Source organism: Seriola lalandi, unplaced genomic scaffold (assembly GCF_002814215.2).
Source record: "Seriola lalandi dorsalis isolate HSWRI2012SDOR001 ecotype SW California unplaced genomic scaffold, Sedor1 jcf7180002054264, whole genome shotgun sequence".
Classification (NCBI taxonomy): Eukaryota; Metazoa; Chordata; class Actinopteri; order Carangiformes; family Carangidae; genus Seriola; species Seriola lalandi.
Genome location: NW_019524817.1, coordinates 152,682 through 177,630, shown reverse-complemented (window position 1 = coordinate 177,630; position 24,949 = coordinate 152,682). Strand labels below are relative to the sequence as shown.

Genomic DNA, 24,949 nt, shown 5'->3' with positions numbered 1-24,949 from the left:
AAAAAAGAAAAGAAGAGATGCTAAGAAATATGAATGGTCACTATTGTTATCATTCATATTATGCTTTCATTTCATTCAAACTCATATCTTTTGGTCTGCATGGTGAACGGCAAACCAGGAGCCAACACAGAGTATAAACGGGATTATTCCAATATCCCGTAAACGCAACATCGACCACAAGACAAATATGGCGACGTGCATCGGCATGGTTGCCAGAGTTGGAGGTGCCGCACTGACTGTGTTGAAGCCGGTCGCAAGACAGTGTTCAAGGCAGAGGACAAACGTTTTTATCCCGCACCGCTTCTCGCATGGAGTCCGGAGCAGTTTGTACGAGCATGTCCGTGAAGGCTACAGCGACAAGCCCGAGCTGGACATGAGAGCGGTGTGTGAGGAGACCGACAAAGTCATAGCTAATGTGGAGAGCAGGAAGGGTGACCTGCGAGCGGACGATGTCAACAAGATTGTAAGTTTGTTGCTGTTAACTTAGTCCCATAAAAGCCATGACAGCTCTTGTCTTCTGACAAAAAAAGGTTGTAATCAAAAGTACTGTTTGGTGAGGAATGGGCTGTGGTTGATGTCCCATATAACAGATGCAAACGAGTCCCCCTAGTTAGACATATCCAGAAATATTTTAAAACATGAGAAATTACTCTGCTTTGAATAATAATTTTTGTCTGACATGTTTTTTCCTCATAAAATTTGAATAACCTTGTTAAAAATTCTTATAGTGACATTTAATGTTACTACTTCTTCCAAATTCTATGAACATGTATCTTAGATATATTAACCATTTCACATAAGATGTCTCCTGATGTTACCTTAAAGTCGCTTTCAGTGTATGTGCACTGGAGGTTTCGAGACTCCACATCACACTTGTGTAAGATGTATACTTAACCCTGATTGGCTCTAGTTGGCAGCTGGTTGTGATGTCACAAATGCATGCCTTATGCATCCAAGCCATCCAAGAACAGAGAGAAACTTTCCCCTTTAACAGATGAATGTGAAAATATCAAAGTCTGCACATACATTATTCTGCACCGTGAAGCTCAAACATCCAGCTGAAACAACAGCGGGGGACTTCAACCTTTCAAAGTGAACCTGTACCACCAGCAGCTCTCTATTAAAACACCATGCACTGCTAAACATTGTTGAGAACTCAGATCACAAAACATACAACGTATGATCAAGCTCAGTGACATGGAAAATATGTACAAGACATTTAAACTTTTCAATGTATTATGAAGTATGCTTTAAAATGGTAACTTAAGTTTTAATACTCACCATAGGCACAGTATTCCTGCATATAAATATTGGAGCAAGTATACAAAGAGTATTCAGACCCAGTAAAATCAGACACAGCTTTATTAATCCAGTACATAGCAAATATAGAATTAGACTCAGTTTGTCAGTAGCTCTCAACATATTTACATATGTACTTAATATATTGTGTACAGTTGATATAAACATGGAGAACACTGAAAGTTAAGAGTTTAGACGTAATGACTTTTATCATTTTCATGCCCACAGTTTTACTCGCTTCTCAGCTGATCTCACTGATTGTTTGTGTGTGTGTGTGTGTGTGTGTGTGTGTGTGTGTCTGCATTGTAGGTATGTGTGTGGCAGGAGCTCCAGGCAGTGAGGACAGAAATCTCTGAGCTGGAGCAGCAGAAGAGAGACATCAGTGTCACAGTCAGAGCACTCGTGGTCAGTAAAGCTTATTAAAGCAGGGCTCACCATCACCAGTTTCACTCAAGCTTTTCTCAGTCATGTTCTCTATCTTACCTCACAGACCAAGAATGACAAGAAAGCCCTCGCCAATGTAAGTTCAACATCCGCACTTCATCTCTTTGTTATTGAATCGGTAAATATTGGCTCTTATTTCTCCTGTCAGTGGTGAATCACTTAGGGGAGACCTCTGAGTCCTTGTTGTTTATCCTGCAGCTTCCAGAGTACACCCAGACTCTGCAGCGAGGTCGAGACATTCGCAACAGGCTGAATCAGCTCTACCCCAAAGAGACTGAGCTGGATGAGGAGCACTACAGCCGGGCGCTCAGATTACCCAACACCACACACCCTGACGTGGTTAGCGCACACACACACACACACACACACACACATTTTGTCCAGAGCTTCTGGGGAGAGATTTGCTGTGAAGAAAGTCTGTTAATTCTTTAATTAGTTTCTTTTTGATTTTTCAGCCAGTTGGAGATGAGAGCCAGGCGAGGGTGGTGGAGCTGGTTGGAGAGAAACCAGGTGAGTGGTGTGAGCTGTGCTGCTATTGAAGTGTGGGTGAATGGATTTTGAATAAACATACTAAAAATTCTTAAATAATAATGTCACTATTTGCTGTAGAGTTTGACTTCGAGCCCAGAGGCCATGTGGAGCTGGGGGAGGAGTTAGGTCTCATCAGGCAGAGGTGAGGATGACTGGTTGTTGTTATCAAGTCGTTGCTTGATATTCCACTTGCTGTTCTGTCTGTGCACCATTCTTTTGAATCTTTTATTCATATGATCAAAAGAAATACCATGATATCTTTGATATGATCAGGGGTCATAATATTTTGTTTCCCTCTCCTCTCCTGAAGGCATCTGTCCCACATCTCAGGCCACAGGTCCTACTATCTGAGGGGAGCGGGCGCTAGACTTCAGACCGCCCTCCAAAACTTCGCCCTCGACACACTGCAACGAAGGGTAAGCATACGTTTGGAAATTTTAGATATGATGTTTTCAAAATGAGTGTATATTTGTATATTTGTATTTTGTTAACAAACTTCAGTTTTCCCTCTAACTTGCAGGGCTTCATTCCCATGGTTGTACCTGACATGCTGAGGGGGGCAGTGTTTGTGAGTAGCATTTTGACTTGATAATCGAATCTAAAAATGTGTTTCAGATGTTCATAAATTAAACATCAAAAGTGATGTGTTGCTAATAATCATTATATTGCAATAGACACATCAGTTTAAAGACCAAAGTATCTTCAAGACACAAAATGTCCCGTCCCTTCCTTCTCCTTGCTTTGATTCATCTTTCTGTTTCCAGGAGGGTTGTGGGATGCAGCCCAACGCCCATCGCTCTCAGGTCTACTCACTGGACCCGGCTCGTTTCCCGGACCTCAGCCTGGCTGGGACCGGAGAGGTCGGGGTGGCAGGTGAACACTTGACTCCATCAGAATTGTAATAATTGCATTTGTTTCTGGATCTTTCTGGGTGAACCTAAATTCTACATTTATGTAATCCACCATAAATTATGAATCCAACATACAATAGGATCTCGCAGCGAGACCAGTTACCAGAACCAAGTGGTGATGTTTGAGTAATATACGAATAGTCACAGTCTTTGCTGAATAGGTGTTTCATTACAGGTTTGAATGTGTCTCAGCCAATCAGAAAAGAAAACCCGAGAGATCCATTTGTAGTAAGCAATAATCTGATGAGTGCTTCTCTTCCTCAGGCTACTTCATGGATCATGCAGTAAACTGGAGGGACCTGCCTGTCAGGTTAGGAGCACCCCTCACTCCTAGTGTGTAACAGAGTGTTATGTTTGAGTAATTACAGCTGACACGAGCTGTCATCTCTCACTGCAGGACGGTGTGTAGCAGCACCTGCTACAGAGCAGAGACAGACACTGGCAGAGAGACATGGGGCCTCTACAGAGTTCATCACTTCAACAAGGTCCAAAAGACAGCAGCTCCTTCTGTCAGACAGGAGTTTTCACTTGGATTCATAAATGATCTTACAGTTTACAGAAATTAATTCAGCCATAAAAAAAAGTGCCAACTGTTTAATTATGCTAACAAGGTGTGTGTGCGTGCCTGTGTGTGTGTGTGTGTGTGTGTGTTCAGGTGGAGATGTTTGGAGTGACAGCAGATGAGACAGGAAAGGAGAGCTCTCAGCTGCTGGAGGAGTTTGTCTCTCTGCAGAAAGAGATGTTCTCTGCACTGGAGTTACACTACAGGTCAGTACACACACACACACACACACACACTATTAATTTGCATTATATACATTTTTGCTCTAAATTGTATTTGTGTGTATTTTCCCTCAGAGTGCTGGACATGCCGACTCAGGAGCTGGGTCCTCCTGCTCACAGGAAGTACGACATTGAAGCCTGGATGCCAGGCAGGAACAGCTATGGAGAGGTCAGCCCCATCACATCACCGTTACCTACTCACTCACTTTATTTCTACATTAGAAGTCGTTGATCATTATATAAGTAAAGTGGCTCATTTGAGATAATGTATGTACCTGCCGTGAGTCTGACACACAAACAAGCCCTCAAAGTCCTTTCACATTTTTGCAACTACAAAACAGACATAATATGTTCATTCAATTTTCCTATGTAGCTTATGCAAAATAACATGAATATTTTGTAGCCAAACAGTTGTCCTTGGTTTAAGAAGTCCAGTTTTTAACCCCAATGTTTAATTCAGTATCTCGTACATTATTAATAAAGCGCAGCATCTGTAGCATGCATGACTAGAGAGCAGTCAGAGTAAAATCTAACATTACGAAAGTAAATGTTGAACATTTAGTCCCTATTTTTATTGGAACTGAAAGAGGTTTACATGTTTCTGATGATTCTGATTTAATTTCTTGTGTATATATTAAGATTTCCAGTGGTTCCAACTGTACAGACTACCAGAGCAGACGCCTCAACATCCTATATGAGAAAGAGGACGGCAGCCTGCAGTACGCCCACACAGTAAGACTGCAGATGAGGCAGCACTGCTGGTGTAACCTGCAGCAGTATACCACCTCCATAATAAAGTGTTTGTGTGTGTGTGGTTTGTTTTCTTTGTTTTTTTTCTCTAGGTGAACGCTACAGCATGTGCCATCCCCCGGACCATCATCGCTATCTTAGAAACTCACCAGACCAAAGTAAGACACCGACATGCCGACACACTTCCTAAAAATAAAAACCAAACCAAAACCCTGCAAAACCTGGAATTTCTTTAATGCAGGTGTCCTGTGACACAATGAAAAGGCTGCAACTAAATAATGACCTGGTTGTTATGGACAAGGCTCTGTCATTTTTGTCTGTACACCAGCAATAACCTGCAGATATCAATGCTGTTCTGTTCAGAAGGAAGCGAATGTAAAATCACACGTGCAGCTCAAAATTATGTTTGTGGGCGTGTGTCAAGAGTAACTGTAAAATAAGTTTTAAAGGCGTAAATTTTAAACATTTTTCTAGACAATAAATGTGAAGTTTAGCCTGTTATATTTTCTGCCTCCACTATGAAAAATGTACATTTTCTAGGGTGTCATAAGTATTGAAGGAGCTCCCCCTAGTGGGTGTTGTCATGGGCCGGTTGGGGGGCAAAATATTTTCAAATAGAATATAAACCGAGTAGTGGCTATGTCTTAAAACAAATTTAAATCAAGTCTAAAATAAAAAGTGCACTGATGCATCATGGGGATGTGGTTTCACAGGCGGAAGAATCCAACATCCAAACAAAGCCTTTGAGTTTTTCTTTCTCTTTATTTATTCAAACAAGCAAACAGGAGAACGAAGGGATCATGCGTCCTGCTGCCCCTCCTGCTCTGGTGAAGTATAAATAAAAAACTGTAGGCCCACCCAGGTGCATGCTGGTCCTAAACCTGTGCACCTACCTAAAAACTAACAAACAAACCAGTACATGGCTCCTTTATAAAATAAGAAAGCTTTTTGTGAATAAAGTAGGACCACAACTAATGAATACTTTATCAGTTAATTGGAAGTTATTTTTTGTCATCCGTCTCTTCACTCAATCTCCTCAGGAGGGAACGGTGCGTGTCCCCCGAGCCCTGCAGCCTTACTTGGGTCAGGAAGTGCTCGAGAAGCCAAAGTACACGCCGCTGAAATACATCGGACCCAACCAGCACAATCGCCCACCCAGGCCTCCTCCTAAGACCAGATGACACTAATACAAGCGTCAGCAGCAGAACACCTGAGGTGGGAGTCAGTTCACGTCCAACATCGCAAAGTCAGACAGGAAGGTTGATATTTAACTACGACGCTGTTAATGATCGCTGTTGTGCTTCAAATGAAATGAAGCACAGGCTGACTTTTTGAGTTGAGTGTGAAATGAGTCCATCAGGATCAGTTTACTGTCAGTGTAAATATATTTATGTCTTATTTGCCTGAACGTGTGGTAGAAGAACCACAGTATGAAAAACCAGTAAAAAAAATAAGTGTTCAACTTCTGTTTCTTTTGTTGTTGTTGATTTTTAAATAAGTGTTGGTGCGGAAAGTCACTCACACATATAAACTCTGAATGACACTGTGACCTTGAGGATGATGGGGGGGGGGGCTGCATAGTAGAATATTTAATTATTCCCAGAGGTGATACACAGTCCAGGCCTTTAACTTCGTGTTACATTACCAGCTGTCACAAAGTAGGCTATCAGTAATTGATGTGCAAAAGTAATTAACCGGCAGCTTGAGGAGGTGATGATGTTGAATGAACCTGCAGATAAAAGGAAACTGTATTCTCACTGGGTACGTACAGTGGGATTTGAATAGGGTGGAATTACAGAGAAATTTTATGTGTAGCTACTTAAATCCCTCCATATGTTTGATATATATGTGAATATGCCTGAGATACACAGTGTTTGATTAAACGTTCAAAAACATTGTGTTCATATACTGTAAGTACACAACAACCACCTGACATCCATAATAGGGTTTGGGCTTTGATCTGGTCTCAGTCACCTGACACACACACACACACACACGGTTGTCCTCCCCGGCTCGGCTCCACCTCGCTCGGCGGGTGTGTGAAGAAGCTCCAGCCCGTTATTTCAAGGTTATCTCCTGCAGGAGCTTCACTTTTCGGATCCTATGGGAATTCTGATAACCGCAGTTTTTCTTTGGGCTGCTGTCGGAGGTAAGCATCCATCACGTTCATTACACAGCTATGTGTGTGTGTGTATGTCTGTGCGTGTGTGTGTGTATGTATTGTGGGCGCTTGGTGTGAATTGATGGTACAAAACGCAGAGTGTCGCTCTCAGCAGGCTGCGCCGGAGACGAGCCTCATCTTTCACACACTGCTGCCTCAGCTGTAGCCTTTATTCTTCTTCGAGCCTATTTACCGGTATAAAATCAGCTTAATGCAAAAAAAAAAAAAAAAAACACGAGACAAAATACATTTTAATAACAGTTTATTGCGCAGGCTTGAGGTGTGTGCCAATAATGGCGACAGCCTCAGGGGTTTAGACTAATAGGCTAAACAGAAGCGCTGTTACATAATTTGTTGTGCGCCCACCTTTCTGTTTGTCTGACTGTGCTGTCTCCAGATTTCACACACACAGAAACACATTTGCCTCATTGAGTCCAACACACACTGCGAATGAAAGCTGCGCACCGGTGAGCGGAAACAGCGCACATATGTGACACGCGGCAGTAACTGTGAAAACCGCGTAAATAATAGGTTAAAATAAGTGAGGCTGCCCACGGGCTGTGAGAATGAGATGCGCGTGTGGAAATAGGGTTAATATTAGGTTTGCAGTGGTGTTACGCAGCAACACAGCGGTTAACCTACATAGAGACTTTAACTGTTTGTGGGGGCAAGTTCTAGGCTATTTATCTGTCGCAGTATATGTGAAGGAAATAATGGCCAATCCTCACCCTAACATAGTATAACTAAAGCTGTAACTACACACACGTCAGCATCTGTAGGTGATATGTTATAACAGTATTAGTGTGCCAATACATGCCACTGCATTTCATTACATTTATTTCATTTCACACAAACCAGAAATAAAGACAGGGTACCAGTATACAAACATAATCTCAGTCATTGGATGTTCAAAATACTATTTCAGCCGCAAAATACCTAAATCTTAATACCTAAAAGCCTAAAAAGAATAACTAAATGGTCCAAAACATCTAACCCATCAGTCCATCTATCAATTTGATAGGCAAGATACACAATCAGCAATAAATGGTAGATCAAAAATAACAGAAAAAATAATAATAAAAATAGTAGCTCAGGAGAGTAAAGACCCCAGCCTTTCAGGATACACACATTTGCTGCTTTAAGATCTTTTTCAAAAGCAGATAGAGACAGTGACATTTTTACAGTGTTATCAAGCTCATTCTTTGCACTAAAACTTTAATTTATGTTTCTTTGTATAAGATGTTTTTTTCTGGTCTTGTGAGGGAAGGTAAATTGGAATAAGGTCACAGAATCTGTCATTTAGCTTCAATACAACATAATACAAGCATTGTGAAAGACATGACATTATACATAAAACATAAAGAAGAAGGGTAATGCCATTATAAAGTCATTATGAACTCATCCCTCGGCCCCTATACAGACGGCACATATGTTCCTAGCTCAGATGGGGTCCAGGGTTTTAGGCTAAGCAACATTTTAGAGGCCAATAACAAACTGCAGCACAGTTGACTTGCACAGATGCTCTTGGTTTCTTAATTTCTAGCATGGAGTTTGGTTTGACCCTGGGCAGCAGGACAAGCCAATAAAAACCAGAGCCAGATCACAGCGTTAATTATGGGGCCGGGGTGTGCCAGCTTAGACACAGTGTGGATTACACACACACACACACACAAAGACACACACACTCTTCATCACATGCGCTTGCAGAGCATTACAGGGCTGAACTGTAGGCAGCTCACGTGTCTGTATGGGGGTTCACCACTGGGCAAAGGTATCAATTAGTCCTATTGATTCTGATCTGTTCTGATCTGGCTGTGTCCTGACACAGAGCAGAGCACAGAGCAGGAGTCAGATTAAAGTTACAGCTTCTGCATGTGTTGTGTCAGTGAAATGACCACATGCACCTGAATTATAAAGAGTAGCTGTGCATCTGCAACATCTACTATTGAGGAGTTTATCATATATTGTCTGTGCAGTATAGATTTTGAAACTGGTCATTCAATTTACCGCTGTGTGAGTCAGTTTTATGATAGAAATACTTGATAAATTCACCTGACATTTAGATTCAGGAGTAAATTAATGTGCAGTGATTGAACAGCATCACATCTTGTGCCTCAGCCAATCCTCCCGCCCGATACATAACAATAAAAGAAAAGGTTGTGGGCTTCGGGCCGACAAGGATTGTGATCTATACTGACATTTAGGTCCTTGTTAGAGTCGATGTATCTCCGTGAGAAAAGGTGCTGATGGCACTGCTTAGTGTGCCTTTAATGGTCTGCTGGCAGGCGGGGGTTGGGGACTGGTTTAGCCCTGGTGGGAAACTACCTGTGAGATAAAGCCTTTGGGAATGTCTGCATCCTGGAGAGAGAGCGAGGAGGTTTAAGCTTCTTTGCTGTGTCGCTTTACCAAGATAACTGTGCTTAACCTTAATGAGGGAACAGCTCCACCCACGCCCATATAGGGCATAAGCACTGCTAAGTAACTAGCTCCTCTGATGCTCTTTTGGTTAGTTTGGTGCACATTCTCCATTAAACTCATTTTCTCTCTTCTCCTTGTTTTGTGCATCAGTGGGAAGCCGGCCAGTATCCTCACCCCTTAATGATGCAAAGGTCAGAAACAAGTCCTTTTTATTTTCCTAATCATTAAGCATATTTTTTTTTAATTACTCAGACACTAATTATGTGTTTTTTTTTGTACTGTGCTTCCAGGTTGAATGTATTATTCAGGAGACACTGAATGAAGATGGGTCACAACAGGAGTGTGGCCCACAGCTGGCAGGTGACGTCTCTAATTATCATTGAACTAAACAACACACAGTATGAAAGTGAGATCTGCTAATTTCTCTGTTTTATATAATTGTAAATTAAAAATCAATTTAATAGCATTAATGCAACTCAGCTATCACAAGATGATTTTTATCTTTTGTCTTATTTTTGATTTGATTCATTTTTAATTTTTTTTCTAAACTGTGATTAGTGTGCTAACACATTTCTTTTGTCACGTAATATTTGTGGGCTAGTTAGAGTTATTAATCACTGTGTATATGTGTCTAATGATCTGAGTGTTAATGTGTCTTGTCATTCTCTGCAGAGGAACTTGATGAAGTGCAAAGACACCAGGGTTTGCTCAGGGAGCTGCAGAGGTTGGCTGATGATGGTATGCACAAATTCACATTCACACACACACACACACACACACACACACACACACACACACACACACACACACATCCCTGCATTTCTTCACACATCACTCTGAAACTCTGACTACTGCAATCTGAATGTTGCAGAGAGAGACAGGGAGCACGAGGACGGGAGGGAGAAGGAGCGGTACGAGTACAACTTGGCTGACGACGAGAGCGACTTCGAGCAGAGGGATGAAGAGGAGGAGGAGAAGGAGGAGAGAAACATGACCAGTCTTGGGAAAAAGACAGAGGAGAAGAACGAAGAGAAGACAGAGGGAGATGACACCAAAGAGAGTGTGATGGAGAGGCCACGAATTGAAGACAGAGGGAGCGACGATGAAGAAGAGAGAGCCAAGGAGCTTGAGGAGCTGTTGGCTGAAGAGATCACCAAGAAAGGGAAGGAGGAGAGGAACGATGAAGAGCTCAAAGAACTGCTGAAAGAGTTGAAAAAGAAGCGATACGAGGCGGTGAAGGAGAGGGAGATCCAGAAAAGCACTGGAACAGAGCAGGAGGAGGAGATGGAGGATAAGAAGGAAAAGAAAGACAAAGAGAATGAAGGAGAAACAGTGGAGGACATGGAGAAGCAGAGGATCGAGGAGAGGAGGAAGAACGAGGTGGAGCTGATGGTGGAGAAGGAGAAGGTGGAGAAGGAGCTGAAGGAGCTCCTCAAAGAACAGGACAGCAAGAATAAGCCACAGCAGGAGAGGGAGAGGGAGAGGAAGGAGAAGCAGGAGGAGCTGGATGAACTTGTGAGGAAGATGAAGCGGGTGCAGGAGGAGGACGAGCAGGAGACACAGGTCGGGACAAAAGAGGACAAGGTGGCTGAAGTGCCGGTGAAGGAGAATAGTGAAAAGAAGGTGGGAGAAGGAGAAAAGGAGCCCGACGAGAAAGCAGAGAATGAAGTGAAGAAGAAGGAGGAGGCGGTGGCGGCTGAGGTGAAGGAGCCGCAGCAGAAGAGAGTGATGGAGAAGGCGAGTGATGAGGCCACACGGCAGTTTGAGCGGGAAAGGTACAAGGATGAGGAAGAAGAGGAGGAAAATGGAGAGGATGAGGAAGATGAGGATGAGTACGTCCGAGAAGATGAGGAGGGGCAAGAGGAGGAAGACGATGACGAGGGCGACGCCGAAGAAGACGAAGGGGAGGTAAGTTAGTGCAAAAAATATGTAAATGTTTGAGTGTGTGTGTGTGTGTGTGTGTTTTTCATAGAAATATGAAGCTACTTTTTATTGTAATGTCATATCTAATGTTAGCTAGTGAGGCTGTGTGGGTGGGATGGTTATAGATAACATTTCATTTGTTAGCCTAGCATTAGCTAATGTTAAAGCTCAAACTCACAGCTGTCAGGAATTGCACATGATAACGTTAATTAGTTTGGGCCTGTCATTGTTTCTAACTACCGAAGACGCAGCCTGCTAGCTGACCTGTGGAAGCAGGTGTCCTCATCGATGTCGTTTTGCTGGCTCTGAAGTTTTGAAATATTCTGTCAGCTTGGAGATTTTTCCTATGAGCTTGACTCCTGCTGCACTTTCTCTCTTTCTCTCCACTTTCACATTTTTTCCAGACGTTTTTTGCAAATGCACCAGTAGCTAAAGTAAATTTCCATTCCAATATAGTTGCTTTAATATGTAGCATTACTGATTCTGCTATATCTACACAGTATAGTCTATCACCACAATAAACAGAGAGTGGCTCTGAACTGAAGCTAGAATCTTGTGGATCAAGCTGAATAATATATTAATGATAATAATTACTCCAAAATGTACATCCATGACTGAGTTTCATTGGCCTGGTGTAACCAGCATGGTATTCACCAACAACAATGAACTCTCATAGTTACGGGTCTTGGAGGCTCTCTGACATTAACCATTGTTATTATTGCGAGACACTGAGTTTTTATGATTTTTGGAAATATTTTATGTACCAGGTAGTTAAAAAGTACTTAGTACATTTATTTCTGTGACACTCTTAACTACTGAATTTGTACCACACATCAAAAACTTACAATGTAATCAGGTGGTTACGATCTAAAGTGTCACCATGTGCGCTGTCTCATGTATTCTCATTTTTCCTGTCGACAGGAGCTGCTGGAGATTGAAGCAGAGCTGCGTAAAGTCGCTGCAGAGCTGAGGGAGCTTCGCAGAGGATAAGACACACGATTGCACACACACACACACACACACACACACACACACACACACACACACACCAGACTGACAAACCCCTTTGTTGCATTCAAAGTCACACACTCAGCTCACACATTTTCCATTTAACAGCCTTCAAATCCCATCAGCACTCAGAGAAATATTCTCAGATGTGAATCTGTAAATGTAGTAGAAACTGTACATACTGTTGTTTCATTTCTGCTTCTAGATCACCTGGAGAAAAAAAGGTGTCACTGTTTCCTCAATGCTCATGAATGTTTTTTTTTTTGCGTATTGAGGAAAAAGAGATGCGTTTTCCGGAGAATCTGAAAGCCTGTTGTGTCCATCACTCGTGTCCCTGTCTCTGTACCTGTAAATGCTGTTTGTAAGGTTAGGCAGGTGATTTCACTTCAGTTGTAAACCGCCATCTTGGATGCAAAGCATTCAGCACTTTTCATTCACATGTTAATTTTGACTGTGGATTGCCAACCACACAAACACCATCATCTTTGAAATCTGAGTCACGAATACTGGCAGTCAGTGTTCTCTACTATAAGTAATATGTGTATTTCAATATATATTTTGTGCAATAATTGATAACTATGTGTAAGCTGTTCCTGCTGTTCTGACTGTTAACGATATATATATATATTACGGATATTTCTACACAGGAGTAAGTCATTATTTCCTCTTCATTTCTTTGATGATAAAGTAGAAACAAGGATTGTGTTTTATTTGGCTTATGCACTGTTAAAACCAGACTGTTTGTGACGAACCGGGGTGACACGAAACAAAACACAGAAGTTTGTCGCGCGCGGTAAGTGTGTGGCGACAGGACGTGATGTACTTAGAGCTTACAAGGTCTAAAAGTGTCACCTCAGGTTCTCAGCCAGCTTTGCACTCTTATCTTAACAAGCCAAGGAAGAGCCGAGGGAAGAGGGAGACACTAAAGCCATTTTGTTGTCTTTGGTAACAGCAACACTGACAATAACATTTATAAACGCTCAGTCGTGTTAATTCACAGTTTTCATGGCTGTCATGTCATTTGTGTAAATATCAGATATCATGGTCTGTAAGCCAAGGTCATAGGAAATATGAAGTAACAGCGCCCCCAAGAGGACACTGGGTAGAAATGCACATGGTGCAGGATTAACAGGGTTACCACTGGAGGCCCACTTAACTGCAATAACACAATATAGACTACAGCACACATGAATGCAATAATTACTCAAATAATTCATAATTTCATGTATTTTAATATGTAATCAAAGTGCATCATATTGTACTCATCTAGCAAATATAATCTCTCTTTTTTCTACACAGCCAAGATTTACAATACATTTGTGTATTTGAACACTGGCAAGTAGCCGGTCAACTTGTGAAAACACATTAGTAATAAGACACGTAATCAGTCAACACTGATGAGCTCGTTGCTGTCTATTCCAAAGAGGAGCTGTTTGTTCACTTGAGAATAAATGAAAAATGAATGTACTGTAGTTTTCTTTTTCTATAGAAGCAAAATGTTTCCACATAATGTAACTTACAAACAAGCAAGAAAGATGTATAGGAAATGTCTGTGAGGGGTGGGGGGGGGTGGCGGGTGACATATTGGGCATAGAGGACATTTCAAAGAACAGGAAAAAAAAACACCATTTGTAATATTACTGGCCAATCAGAGTGCTGTATTTTGTGCCTGCTGTATCTTCTTCTATGCTACCTGTCAATCAATAAACGGAAAGTGGATTAAACCATTATGTGTCGTCAGTTTGGTTTATGGACTTGCAAATTGAGGCACTTAAATAATAATATTAGAGAGAATATTATTAGTGTTATTGACATGAGATACAGTTTAAAATCAAGCCATGTTACAAATTACAAATAAATAACTTCTTAGAATTGAAGCAAAGTCTTAAAACAGCTGAGTTCGGTCCCAACAAGACAGTAAAAAAGCTTATACCAGTGACTTTTATCTGTCCTGGGAGGCTGATGAAGCACTGCACAATCTGTGCTCTGCTCCTGAGGCAACTTAAAGAGCAGCAGATGGACCACCTGTGGTCAGTGTTGTCTTAGGAGTGCTAGTAGCCCGGGGGCAAACAGAGGTCTGTTTGTCCAACACTGACTCAATGTGGCTGAGCAGAGAGGAGAAAAACTGGGGCACTCCCTCGTACCCTGATGGAGAGAGGAGGGTGTCAGAACATCAGTGTGTCTCTGTGTGTGTTTGTGTGAGTGCAGCTGCAGTACCTGGGAAGATGTTGATGTCGATGACGGTGAGGGTGTGCGTGTGAATGTTGAGGATGACGTCCACGCCGAACAGGGCCATGCCCAGCTGAACTCGGAGCTCTCTGACCAGGGCGGCCACGGCCTGGGAGCTGGGAGGAGGGAGGCACGGCATCTGCTCGTCCAGCTTGGAGAGCAGGAGTTAAAAAAAACACATTTTTAGGCTGGATTTCAGCCTCATATGAAACTATTTAAAAGCCACTGAAAATGCTTTTATCACATTTTCGCATTACATGATGACACAGACCATCTGGTGCTAGTGTTGCTCCACTGTAGTCTTTATCTAAAATGATTGAGGGAATGCGAGTGTTTGTGCGAGTGCCATTTTTAATACTCACAGCTGTGAGATCAGAGCTTGACTCTGGCTTGGACACCTGATGGCTGTTGAAGAAGATGGTTTTCCTGTCTGGAGGCAGAGAGAAACCAACACTACAGTGGATGCAAAGAGCAAAATTGGGTAACAAAGAGAAACACAGTGGCATGAGATAAGACAGGGAAAGACACAACAGGACATGGCAGTACAGGACAAGAAAGGAAAAGATAGAAAAGGAAAGGAAAGGAAAGACAAAAAGAAAAGGACAAAGCAGGAAAGAGAAGAAAATGACAAGGCAGGGAAAGGATGTATGAGGCACTACAAGGAAGGAAAAGAGGGAACAAGGTAGAGAAGGAAAGGAAAGGAAAGGAAATATCTTATGTGTGCATTAGTGGGGTGCAGACTGACCACAGGGACCGGAGGGGAAGTTCTTGAGTGAGGGCCTTTCTACGCAGAAGTGTTTGTCTCCTACCACAAAGACCTTGTGCAGAACAGCTCCGTGGTTGACGAAGCTCTGCAGCACACAGGGAGGATGGATGTCAGTGAGACTGCCTGCACTGAAGATCAGAGACATCTGCAGGACACAGGAGATTGCACAGACACTGAGCGAACAGACAGCAGATAAACAACAGTGAATGACAGAAACAAACAAACAAACAAACAAACATGAGTTCAGAGTCATGAAGTGAAAATGGAAAAATAAAACCACTTACTTCATGGGAAAGTGAGCCATGTGCCACTCTAGTTTTGCAAACTGGGGTCAACAGAGAAAAAGAGGAAGTTATTCTCTCATAAGTCATGAGAAAGCAAGAAACGTAAGAGAAACATTGATGATGACAACATGTTGGAGAATTAAAACACCCCTGACCACAAATCCAGTCCTGAAAAATCTGACAAATACTGTTTAAATAGTTTTCAAAATGCAGCAGATGAGCTTTTAGGCTTCATTTATAGACAATAAGAAGCTAAGAGCTTACATTAGGAGCTGAGCTGATGTAACACTAATTAAATGTATATTATTGTGCTTTACAGATACATTTATAAGAAGAGGGCAATAAGAAAGAGAAAGGCTTCAGTAGGAGAGGAAACTGACTGAGAGGAAAGCTTAGGCCCTGGGCCATGACAGTCTGCTGGATGGATGACAGGTCACTGGCACTGTGGATCTCTAGGTAAGGAGGACTGCAGATACGCCAGTCTGTGAAATAGAATAGGAAAGGCTGTTGTTAACATCTAGAAGCAGCAGTAAACTACAGTAATTAAACTATGAAGCTACAGTTCACCTCGGAGTGAGTTGTGCAACTTGCTCATGATCCTATAGGAAGCAAAGCGGTCTAGGAGCTGGGTCATTGCAGGCAGAGGGTCCAGAAGAACTGTACTGGGATGAGTCGACACATAGCTCTGCAAGGGGGGAATTTCACTTTCACTTGTCATTTTAAGCATGACTATTTGAAGCACTGAATTGCTAATCTCAAGCAAACATGTACAGCTCAGCCATAGCGCATAAACGGTCAACATTTCTTTATATAAAAGGCTTCACAACAGAATGTACAGACATATTTATTACTCTACTTATATTACATTTTTTTCCATTTTTGCCCAGTTGGTAATCCGGTCTTGACTCTGCCAGCAGCAGCAATAACAATCCCCCCTCAACAGCCGCAAAAGACCTACTTCTCCAGCCTTACCTGGAAGTTGGAAAGCAGCTGCTGCGATTGGCTGTCGTGCTCAGCCTCCACGATGACGTCAGACAGCTTGTGAACAATGACGTCGAAGGGTCCCTGGGGTACCAGCGGCTGAGTGAGGTCAATCTGCCACAGAAGAAGAGCAGTCCTTTACAGTACACCAACCTCAGGTGCTGAAAAATGAAGCCAACACGGAAGTGCCCAAAACTGCACTTCCTCCAACAGCTACTTAAGACTGGCTCAGAAAGCGAGTCAATCCCCAAAGACTTATGTTTAAATGGCCAACTTTACAGAAGAAAAATAAAAAATAAACATGTTACAAACATCTACAAAAAAATTTAAGTCTCTATAGCTAATTTTTTTTATATAACTCACCCATTTAAAGTTTATCAAGACTTAAAGTTATGCATTAATTGAGGGCGTGGTCGCTTTAAATATCAGGTGGGTGCGTCACAGCCCGTTAGCCGTTAGCCGTTAGCTCGGCGTCACTTCAGCTAATTCGAATCACTAACGTGACTTCTTAACCTGTTTATGGCGTCTTTGGAAGTCTTTTCAAGAAAATATCGGACAAATAATATGGCTTGCTTTGCGGTAAATTGACTAACAGAACGCGAGGAAGTCTGTGCTCCCGTATTTTGAGGTGAGTGATATTTTAGTATTGTTTTTATTTATACGTTGGCACTAATTAGCAGGTATCGGTGTCTGTGCTCACCATACCTGGCTTGTTAGCTTAGCCCGTTAGCCAGCTAATTAGCCATCAAATGCCTTAGCCTTCTAGTAGGACGCCCACCTGTGCTAACAATGCTAGCGGGAGCTATGCTTGCCTTAAACCGGCATGTACCGAAGTTTTGGCTCCACACGTCCCACCTATCTGCCCATTTTTGAATTAGCCAGGAGTTAGCCTGTGTCGGGCACAGTCAAGATGGCGACAGCAAGAGGCCCGCTCTTAGCATTAAAACTGCTCTTCAAAAACCTGTGGGTGAAGAGTTTTTTATTTACATTTCTGTGTTGCCACCCACCAATTATAGATGATGATTATTATTATTATTATTAGATCTTATCATAAATTGCCAACTAATTAACCAACTCTTGTTATAATTAATTAAAATATTTTTTGGATTGTCTACCATTAAAGAAACATTTTGATTGGTATTAGCAGGAAAAAACACAGGTGTAAGTAATAACACTGATGATACCTCTTTCTGTAAAACAGCAGGGCTCTGTCTACTGGCATGCCTACAGTAAATGGGCTACAGCATAATTAATTTTATTAGTGCCACCTGTTGTTTAATGAGACATGCTTTCTTCTGGGAGCTGCTTTGCTGTATGTTTTAACCATTTACATTTTATGGAGCATGACTTTATAGACCATGTTTTTTGTACCAGGAAAACATTTAAAGTAACTGCCCTAAATGATGCCACTTCGGGCAAAATAAAAAGGCCATAACAGTATAACATTTTTGTTGTAATATATTTGTTTTTTCTGTTCTTTCACACAGACTCTCTCTGCTTCTACTGAGTTATGGTAAGGGGTTTTCAACTTCTTTGCTTGCTCCTAAAAATGTACACAACCACAATGTACACCACTGCAGTTTTCACATTAATACTCTTTGCATAGCAGCTTATTTTTGTGAACTCATGAATCAACAATATTAAATGCAGCACAGAGGCTGCAATGATCTAATTTGTCCAAGTGAACCTTGCTGTTTTTTTGTGATATTTGCATCTGACTCTGATGACATATACAGAAACAAAATGTGGGGAAAGGTGAAATCGTCAATGCTCCTGTACAGATATCCACGTGCAGAGAAATGTCTCAGCAGGTACAATCAGGCAGCCATTGTTTGGGGCTGCAGGTGGCTGTGACATGGATTACTTAAGTTGTGGACATATGCACATGACACGTGTGTGTGTGTCTACGGGTGCACACTGTTCCCTTCCACTGTCACAGCTGTCATACTTTAACTATCTCTTCTTTAACAAACCTTTGTTAGACCTCTTGAATGAAAACACATCTTGCTATGTGTGTGGGTGTTATGGCATGTACACGAATACATTCTCAGACATATTCATGCACGCACAGAGAGGCAGGAACACACACACACACACACACAGACACTATCATTGATTTTAGGTATATGTGAAGGAAAAACACTTACCTCCACCACCTCCACCCCATGGGCCCTGCACGGAAAATACTGAAATATTTATATTTTAACAATGATGGTTTACACAATGGAGTTGGCAATCGACATGGACAGATTTTCATTGCTGTTGATAAAGAGTGAGGGTGTTACCTCTTCTTACAACTGTTATTCTCAAACGTTCCCTAATTTAGATAATCTGTATTGTGCTCAAATAAAATGACATGAATATATTCCTCATTTTGTTGGGAGCCCCAATCACCTTTTATTTACCAGAAAACTATAATACTCAAGGGCTCTAAATTAATTTTAAAAAGTCCAAAGTCAACTTACGCACAGAAGTCTGCAAAAGCGCCCAGGTTCATCCTCCTGCGTTTCTTATCGCTGAGACAGAAGCCGACTCTGCGGCCCGACATTGGGCTGTGTGTCCGGGGGCCACCAGCAGACAAATGACAGCAAAGACAGAGACGGGGAGGGGTGTGTGAATCGATGCCTCGCTCTTATCCATTCAACCCTCCCCCTGATATCTCTGCTGGCACGTCTTTAAATCTAACCTTAGTGTCTTTTTAAGAAGTGGTCCTCTAGATTAATGTTAATAATCGCTCACGGGTGAAAACGGAAAAGGCCAGTCTAACTGGTAAAGTCACTTGACTTCCTTATTGTTGCCATCCGATAATTATGAGGAGTGAGGCCGGTCATGGAGCTGCACCTCACTGGCTGAGCAGCAACTGAAACAGAAAGTAAAAGTCTCAGGGAAGTAGCTCCATTATTCTGCTTATCATTCAGCAGCACGGGCATGCCGTTTCCTCTCAACTAACCCTCGAAAAAGAAAAGAAACGTCGATTATTTCGAAAGATATAAACATACATCAAGCTCCGTGAAGTTCATCTGAGGTCACCCCGAGGAAAAAAAAATGTCCCGCGGTTCAAACGCAGGTTTCGACCGACACATCACTATATTTTCACCGGAGGGCCGTCTCTACCAAGTCGGTAAGATAAATATTTTCTCCGGTGTTTAAGATGATCCTGGAGCATAGTTAGTGCACAGCAGAAAACTGCTAATATTACACGACCCGCCATTGAAACAAGTCATTCAAACAGCCCCACAATAACTTTATCACGCAGTTAAACTGGTTAGCTTCTCTTATCTTGTCAGTTAGCATCAAAATTTGGCCTCTAAGGTTTCACACTTCTTTAATATTTAAGCCTAAAGTTGTTTTTCAAACTTGAAGTTAGTTTAAACCTAAAGTTACACTGTAGAAAACTGAAGTTTTGTGAAGTTGTGGTGTATTTCGTTAACAACCTTTGTTTAGCATGTTGTGTACCTACTTTTAGTGTTGGGGCCACACATATTATGTTTTTGTAAATTTATCTTAATTATACTTAAGTTTTGTTAGTGGAGGGGCAAATATGCTGTTACATTAAAATTTTGTATTGTATTTTATTTTCCTCCATCTATATGTCACATGTGCTGTCCTGCAGAGTATGCCTTCAAAGCCATCTCCCAGGGCGGGCTGACGTCTGTGGGGATCCGGGGGACAGACAGCGTTGTGGTGATAACACAAAAGAAAGTGCCTGTAAGATATTACACACACATACACTCACGGACATTCGCTTGGATACTGATGATGGGGGTTGAAGGGAAACAGGGAAGCCTGACCGAGTCATGACTCCAGTGTTTTGCTGACTTGACAGAGAAATATCTGAACAAGATACTGCTGTAATAATGCTAATACTCACATTACCAAGCCAGAGACTAATTTAATTTTGGTAGAACAAAATCAAAAATGTTGTGTTTTGGTCATTCCCTCTTTATTTCACTGTCTGATCATCCTAATCAATGATGTTAGGAGCCTAAATATGCCCAAAGTTGATCCTGATTTATTTGTTGTAAAGATTCATTCATCATCATTACATTTATAGCAAGATGTTGGCAAATACTTTTATTCAAAACTGTATGTAAATTGGAATTTGCTTTAAGGGAGACTTCAGGTCCCATCTAAAACACATGTATCTGATTTGCATATGATATTTATACTAGCAAATACAATACCTTTGCAGTCAGTTAATCAGATTAAAGACTAAACTATACCATAGTTCCCTGGTAAGTGTATTGCTGCCTCTGATTATATTGTTTTAAGGACTGTTAATATTTTTTTTTCATATATGCTGAAATATTCATGCTTGTTAGCGCAACGTAATTTTTGTAAGGTGGATGTGAGACTGTGACGTTTCTGAACTGCAGGACAAGCTGCTGGACTCCACCACTGTGACCAACATGTTCAAACTGACCCCTCGCATTGGCTGTGTGATGACTGGACATAATGGTATGTATTCCACACACACACACACACACACACACACACACACACACACAACACATCATTACTAAGTAACTGTGATACTCATCACATTTGCTCATGGACATATACACACACAGATCTGATTTAATATTAATTAATTTATTTATTTTTAAAGAAAGCCACATGTTGTGTGTTTAATGGTCCCACCTCTTCTGTCTCGTGCAGGGGACAGTCGTTCTCAGGTCCACCGGGCGAGGGTGGAAGCAGGAGAGTGGAAATACAAGTTTGGTTATGACATCACCGCAGACGTGTTGTGTCGGCGGTTGGCTGATATCTCTCAGGTCTACACTCAAAATGCTGAGATGAGACCACTAGGCTGCTGTGAGTGAACTTGTCCATCTCGCTCTTCAGCAGAAGATTGATAATTGTTAAATCTGAGTTTTCTTTCTTTCTGATTTTTCTTTCCAGAAGTTTTACCATAAACTTCTTTTCCTTGTATTGCATTCTGAATGTACAGTTTTAGTTTAAAAAAAAAAAGTAGATACTGACGTGTAAGCATGCAAGGAATCATTAAAGGATGTCTTCACATACACTGAGTGCAGGGAATATTAGAGAAATCTCACTTTAATGACTTGCAGCAGATTTTCCTGTATTTATTCCATATCTTCTTACACTTTTCTCTGACTGTGCCTCACCCCCACTCTTCCTCTTCCTCATCTTCTCTTCTCCCAGGTATGATGTTGGTGGCTATTGACCCCCAGCAGGGACCTGTCCTGTATAAATGTGACCCGGCAGGCTACTACTGTGGCTTCAGAGCCACAGCAGTCGGGGTCAAGCAGACGGAGGCCAACAGTTACCTGGAGAAGAAACTTAAGAAGAAGCCTGAACTGACACTCGACAGGACAGTGCAGGTGGATTGAACTCTAATGAATTGAGCTGTGTAAATAAGACATGTCATGAATTATTGGTATGATACAAATCTTTGGTGCAAGGAAGCGTAGAACAGCTCTGTGTCTTAATGAAGTGTCCTTTAACAAAACAATGAATCGGTATCTGCTCACTCATTATACATATTTTAAATATAATAAAAGAAAAGATAAATATATCATAGGGAAAGTTAAAGGTGACTTGCTGTTCTAGAAGATGTTTCTCCACGGACGTAGCTGGTGGTCAGACTTGTAGGTTAACCAGAGAACTTGAACTCTAATTTGTTACTGAGGATGTCATCCCATTATTCATAAGATGATCTACATACTTCTGTCACTGTGTCTATAACATACTGCTTGACTCTCCTTTTAGTGTTTCATTGATTATCCTTGATGATGTTTGATACCTTGGAATTGTCTAAATACCTTTTTTAAAGTTGAATCTTAATTATTAAGTGTTGAATGTAATTGTTTGTCCTTTTATCTTCATCAGAGTGTGAATATTTCAGCAGATATCTGTGAGGATGTTTTTCATGAATTTTATATAGTCATGTTCAGGGTGACTCCATTGTTGTAGCATCTCCTGTTGAATTATCGGTGGTTTCTATAATATGCTAGTGTAGTTTTCTGGTCACCCTCTTGTAACCATGCTCCCCCTTGTGTTTCCAGTTGGCTATATCCTGTCTAGGCTCTGTCCTGTCTATGGACTTCAAGGCCAGTGAGCTGGAGGTCGGCATAGTCACCAAAGACAAACCTAAGTTCAGGTAACTTGAGTCACTCTTGCCCTGTCAAATAGTCAGGAATTGTAGAAGAGATTTACTGTATATCGATCATAACTAAACTAATTATCTTTAGGTGTAACTTTGAGTATATTGAGACTTTTTGCATATATATTTTTAGTCTCATACTGTTTTGTTTATACAGTATCTTAGTCTCAGAGGAGCTAATGCGTGATGATTGACACATTAGTTTATTTTGAAGGACTTCACGTGGCCATATCTAACTTGCGCTTACTTTCTCGTTCTGTTATCTGTCTTACATCACTCCCTGTTCACTCTTTGCTTTTGCTTTTTTCCTATGGTTTTTTACTGTCATCATCCCATCAAATCTTCTCTGTCCCGTAGGACGATGTCGGAGGCAGAGATAGAAACCCACCTTGTCGCCATAGCAGAACGGGAGTAAAGGTGCCTTCATAAGCATCATGTTGACCATGCACAGATGAAGAAGGAACTGATGTAGGTCTGATTCATACTGATGTACCAGATATTTCCAATGGGCTTTTTCTAAATTCAATATACTGTAGGAATGTGATGTTTAAATTCTGATCAGACACATTAAACCATCTGCAGATTATTACAACCTTTTACTTTTGCTAAGATGTGTACAGAATATTTGTCATACAGCTTAATTTAACACTGTATGTGTATAACCACCACTACCCTTGTAAAACTGCAATAAAAGTGTCCATCTGAGTCATTGTCAGCCCCTTTTGAAACAACTGTCATAATAAAATAGAATAGAAAATGTAACTGGAAACATTGTGCTGTTTTTCTTTAGATTAAAGTCTTTAATAACTGAAATGGATAAATACTTTTAGTTTATGTCCCAGATTTTGCTAAATTCTGTCCTGATTAAACAACATCCCCCTTGTTGAACAGCAGATGGCATCAGTGAGGTAATAACATTACCTGAGGTCCGCATCTGTTATTGGCTGGTGGCAGGTCTGGTCTAGAGGATGGGATGAGGACTGATGAATCTACAATTTATTCCACCACATTATATTCTTGTGGAAGTAGCAGCAATAATAGCACTATTTCTATATATTTTTTGATTAATAATCAATCATGCCGCAATGCATGTGGCATGTCTTCATCTATGTGGTGTTTGTCATGCATTTATTCTATGTCTCTATATGACCACTAGATGGCAATGTTGTGCCTGCTTCTAACTTCGTCTGAGCATTTCATAACAGAATGCTAAGTTTCTGTGTGTACCTTTCTATTTAGGGAAACCTATTTTGACTTGTGTAAACAATTGCACTTCCGAGTCCTCGGAGATTGCGTGCGTGTGTGTGTGTGTGTGTGTGTGTCAGACAGCCAACCTTGGCATGACATGTTATGCTCAGAGTGACGCGTCCGTCGCTCTGAGTTTCCACCACAGCGACCAGTCTGAGGATACGGATCACTGTCCATTTCAATTATTGAATGTTACTGGCAGTCTGAATGCGTACGGATGAATGGGCACACACACATACAAACACACATTCACAGTTAAACATTAACACAAAAAATGACAGAGAACAGCAGCATGAGTCTGCTTCTCTTTTATTAAAACCAGAAGGTCACACATTGTAGTTAGATATGCTCACAGAGCTTGATTAATTTTCAGGGTTGACATTACATCACATTAAATTTTTATTACATTTAAAAACAATATTACAACAATATTATATTTAACATTAAGACAAGCTTTTCCATCCTTACTTACCTGCAGGGCAAACATAGATGGGTGAAGCTACACTCGTGACTAATATGTTTTACAGCTTGTTATGCAGCAGTTCTGCGTATTTGTGATTGTGGAGGTAAATTTGGAAATTATAATTATAACTTAAACAGCCACTCACATAATGTGTATGGATCCATGACGTGGTAGAGATAAATGTAAATCTACAGAATCGGGCTCCCAATTTCAGTCAAATAATAATTTAATAAGTTAATGATATTATAGAATTTTTAAAAATAAAAACAAGTCTGACTGATTACAAATACAGACCTCTGAGTCTGAGAAGAAGGATAGTTAAATAGTGGATCTTCAGTTTGTTTGCAGACACAATTAGGATTTAGGCTGAGAGGCAGGTATCAGTGACTCTCAGCAAGAGCAGCAAAAAGCCCCACTAGTCTCTTTAAAGCTACTAGCACTAGACGGCCGTAAGTTACATTGATAGGCCTCTTAACTTAATTCTTTGTCTCATGTCCATTTCACCTCACTGGCCAGAGCAGTTCATGTTCCCTTGGATGAAGAAAGGTTGTGTATAAAGGTACAACTCCTGCCACATAAGATCTCCTGACCTACAAGCTAACAGCCATCCTGGTGGAAGTGTT

General features: G+C 41.2%; 4 protein-coding genes across 4 annotated transcripts; 3 read left to right on the top strand and 1 right to left on the bottom strand.

Annotated features, from left to right (window-relative positions):
* Positions 1 to 163: 163 nt before the first annotated feature.
* Positions 164 to 6,180, top strand: sars2 (seryl-tRNA synthetase 2, mitochondrial). Its single transcript, XM_023405166.2, has 16 exons — positions 164 to 463; positions 1,609 to 1,704; positions 1,790 to 1,819; positions 1,942 to 2,082; positions 2,199 to 2,253; positions 2,353 to 2,416; positions 2,585 to 2,690; positions 2,795 to 2,842; positions 3,039 to 3,147; positions 3,450 to 3,495; positions 3,583 to 3,670; positions 3,841 to 3,953; positions 4,044 to 4,137; positions 4,608 to 4,700; positions 4,811 to 4,876; positions 5,759 to 6,180. Exons 1-16 carry the CDS (start codon positions 188 to 190, stop codon positions 5,897 to 5,899), a joined length of 1,566 nt encoding a protein of 521 aa, XP_023260934.1. The 5' UTR covers positions 164 to 187; the 3' UTR covers positions 5,900 to 6,180.
* A 603-nt stretch (positions 6,181 to 6,783) lies between these two features.
* Positions 6,784 to 13,337, top strand: LOC111654241 (uncharacterized). The gene is made up of 6 exons (XM_023405181.2): positions 6,784 to 6,867; positions 9,448 to 9,488; positions 9,588 to 9,657; positions 9,970 to 10,035; positions 10,169 to 11,205; positions 12,142 to 13,337. The coding sequence occupies exons 1-6, from the start codon at positions 6,822 to 6,824 to the stop codon at positions 12,208 to 12,210; spliced, it is 1,329 nt and encodes a 442-aa protein (XP_023260949.1). The 5' UTR covers positions 6,784 to 6,821; the 3' UTR covers positions 12,211 to 13,337.
* A 103-nt stretch (positions 13,338 to 13,440) lies between these two features.
* LOC111654242 (inositol-tetrakisphosphate 1-kinase-like) lies at positions 13,441 to 19,220 on the bottom strand. Its single transcript, XM_023405182.2, has 10 exons — positions 18,954 to 19,220; positions 18,636 to 18,660; positions 16,480 to 16,602; positions 16,075 to 16,192; positions 15,888 to 15,989; positions 15,508 to 15,548; positions 15,203 to 15,368; positions 14,820 to 14,887; positions 14,446 to 14,608; positions 13,441 to 14,373 (listed from the first exon to the last, which is right to left on the bottom strand). Exons 1-10 carry the CDS (start codon positions 19,034 to 19,036, stop codon positions 14,231 to 14,233), a joined length of 1,032 nt encoding a protein of 343 aa, XP_023260950.1. The 5' UTR covers positions 19,037 to 19,220; the 3' UTR covers positions 13,441 to 14,230.
* A 49-nt stretch (positions 19,221 to 19,269) lies between these two features.
* LOC111654243 (proteasome subunit alpha type-6-like) lies at positions 19,270 to 23,377 on the top strand. Its single transcript, XM_023405183.2, has 7 exons — positions 19,270 to 19,609; positions 20,102 to 20,196; positions 20,865 to 20,946; positions 21,148 to 21,303; positions 21,655 to 21,833; positions 22,518 to 22,612; positions 22,973 to 23,377. Exons 1-7 carry the CDS (start codon positions 19,534 to 19,536, stop codon positions 23,028 to 23,030), a joined length of 741 nt encoding a protein of 246 aa, XP_023260951.1. The 5' UTR covers positions 19,270 to 19,533; the 3' UTR covers positions 23,031 to 23,377.
* Positions 23,378 to 24,949: the final 1,572 nt, after the last annotated feature.

Excerpts from the sequence above, each read along its gene's own strand:
- sars2 (XM_023405166.2), top strand. The coding sequence starts at position 188 with ATGGCGACGTGCATCGGCATGGTTGCCAGAGTTGGAGGTGCCGCACTG. Across the intron at positions 464-1,608 it reads CGGACGATGTCAACAAGATT|GTATGTGTGTGGCAGGAGCT; the intron begins GTAAGTTTGTTG and ends TCTGCATTGTAG. Across the intron at positions 4,701-4,810 it reads GCCTGCAGTACGCCCACACA|GTGAACGCTACAGCATGTGC; the intron begins GTAAGACTGCAG and ends TTTTTTCTCTAG.
- LOC111654241 (XM_023405181.2), top strand. The coding sequence starts at position 6,822 with ATGGGAATTCTGATAACCGCAGTTTTTCTTTGGGCTGCTGTCGGAG. Across the intron at positions 9,489-9,587 it reads CACCCCTTAATGATGCAAAG|GTTGAATGTATTATTCAGGA; the intron begins GTCAGAAACAAG and ends CTGTGCTTCCAG. Across the intron at positions 11,206-12,141 it reads CCGAAGAAGACGAAGGGGAG|GAGCTGCTGGAGATTGAAGC; the intron begins GTAAGTTAGTGC and ends TCCTGTCGACAG.
- LOC111654242 (XM_023405182.2), bottom strand. The coding sequence starts at position 19,036 with ATGTCGGGCCGCAGAGTCGGCTTCTGTCTCAGCGATAAGAAACGCAGG. Across the intron at positions 14,609-14,819 it reads CAAGCTCTGATCTCACAGCT|CTGGACGAGCAGATGCCGTG; the intron begins GTGAGTATTAAA and ends CTGCTCTCCAAG. Across the intron at positions 14,374-14,445 it reads CGACATCAACATCTTCCCAG|GGTACGAGGGAGTGCCCCAG; the intron begins GTACTGCAGCTG and ends TCTCTCCATCAG.
- LOC111654243 (XM_023405183.2), top strand. The coding sequence starts at position 19,534 with ATGTCCCGCGGTTCAAACGCAGGTTTCGACCGACACATCACTATATTT. Across the intron at positions 19,610-20,101 it reads GGGCCGTCTCTACCAAGTCG|AGTATGCCTTCAAAGCCATC; the intron begins GTAAGATAAATA and ends GCTGTCCTGCAG. Across the intron at positions 20,197-20,864 it reads TAACACAAAAGAAAGTGCCT|GACAAGCTGCTGGACTCCAC; the intron begins GTAAGATATTAC and ends TCTGAACTGCAG.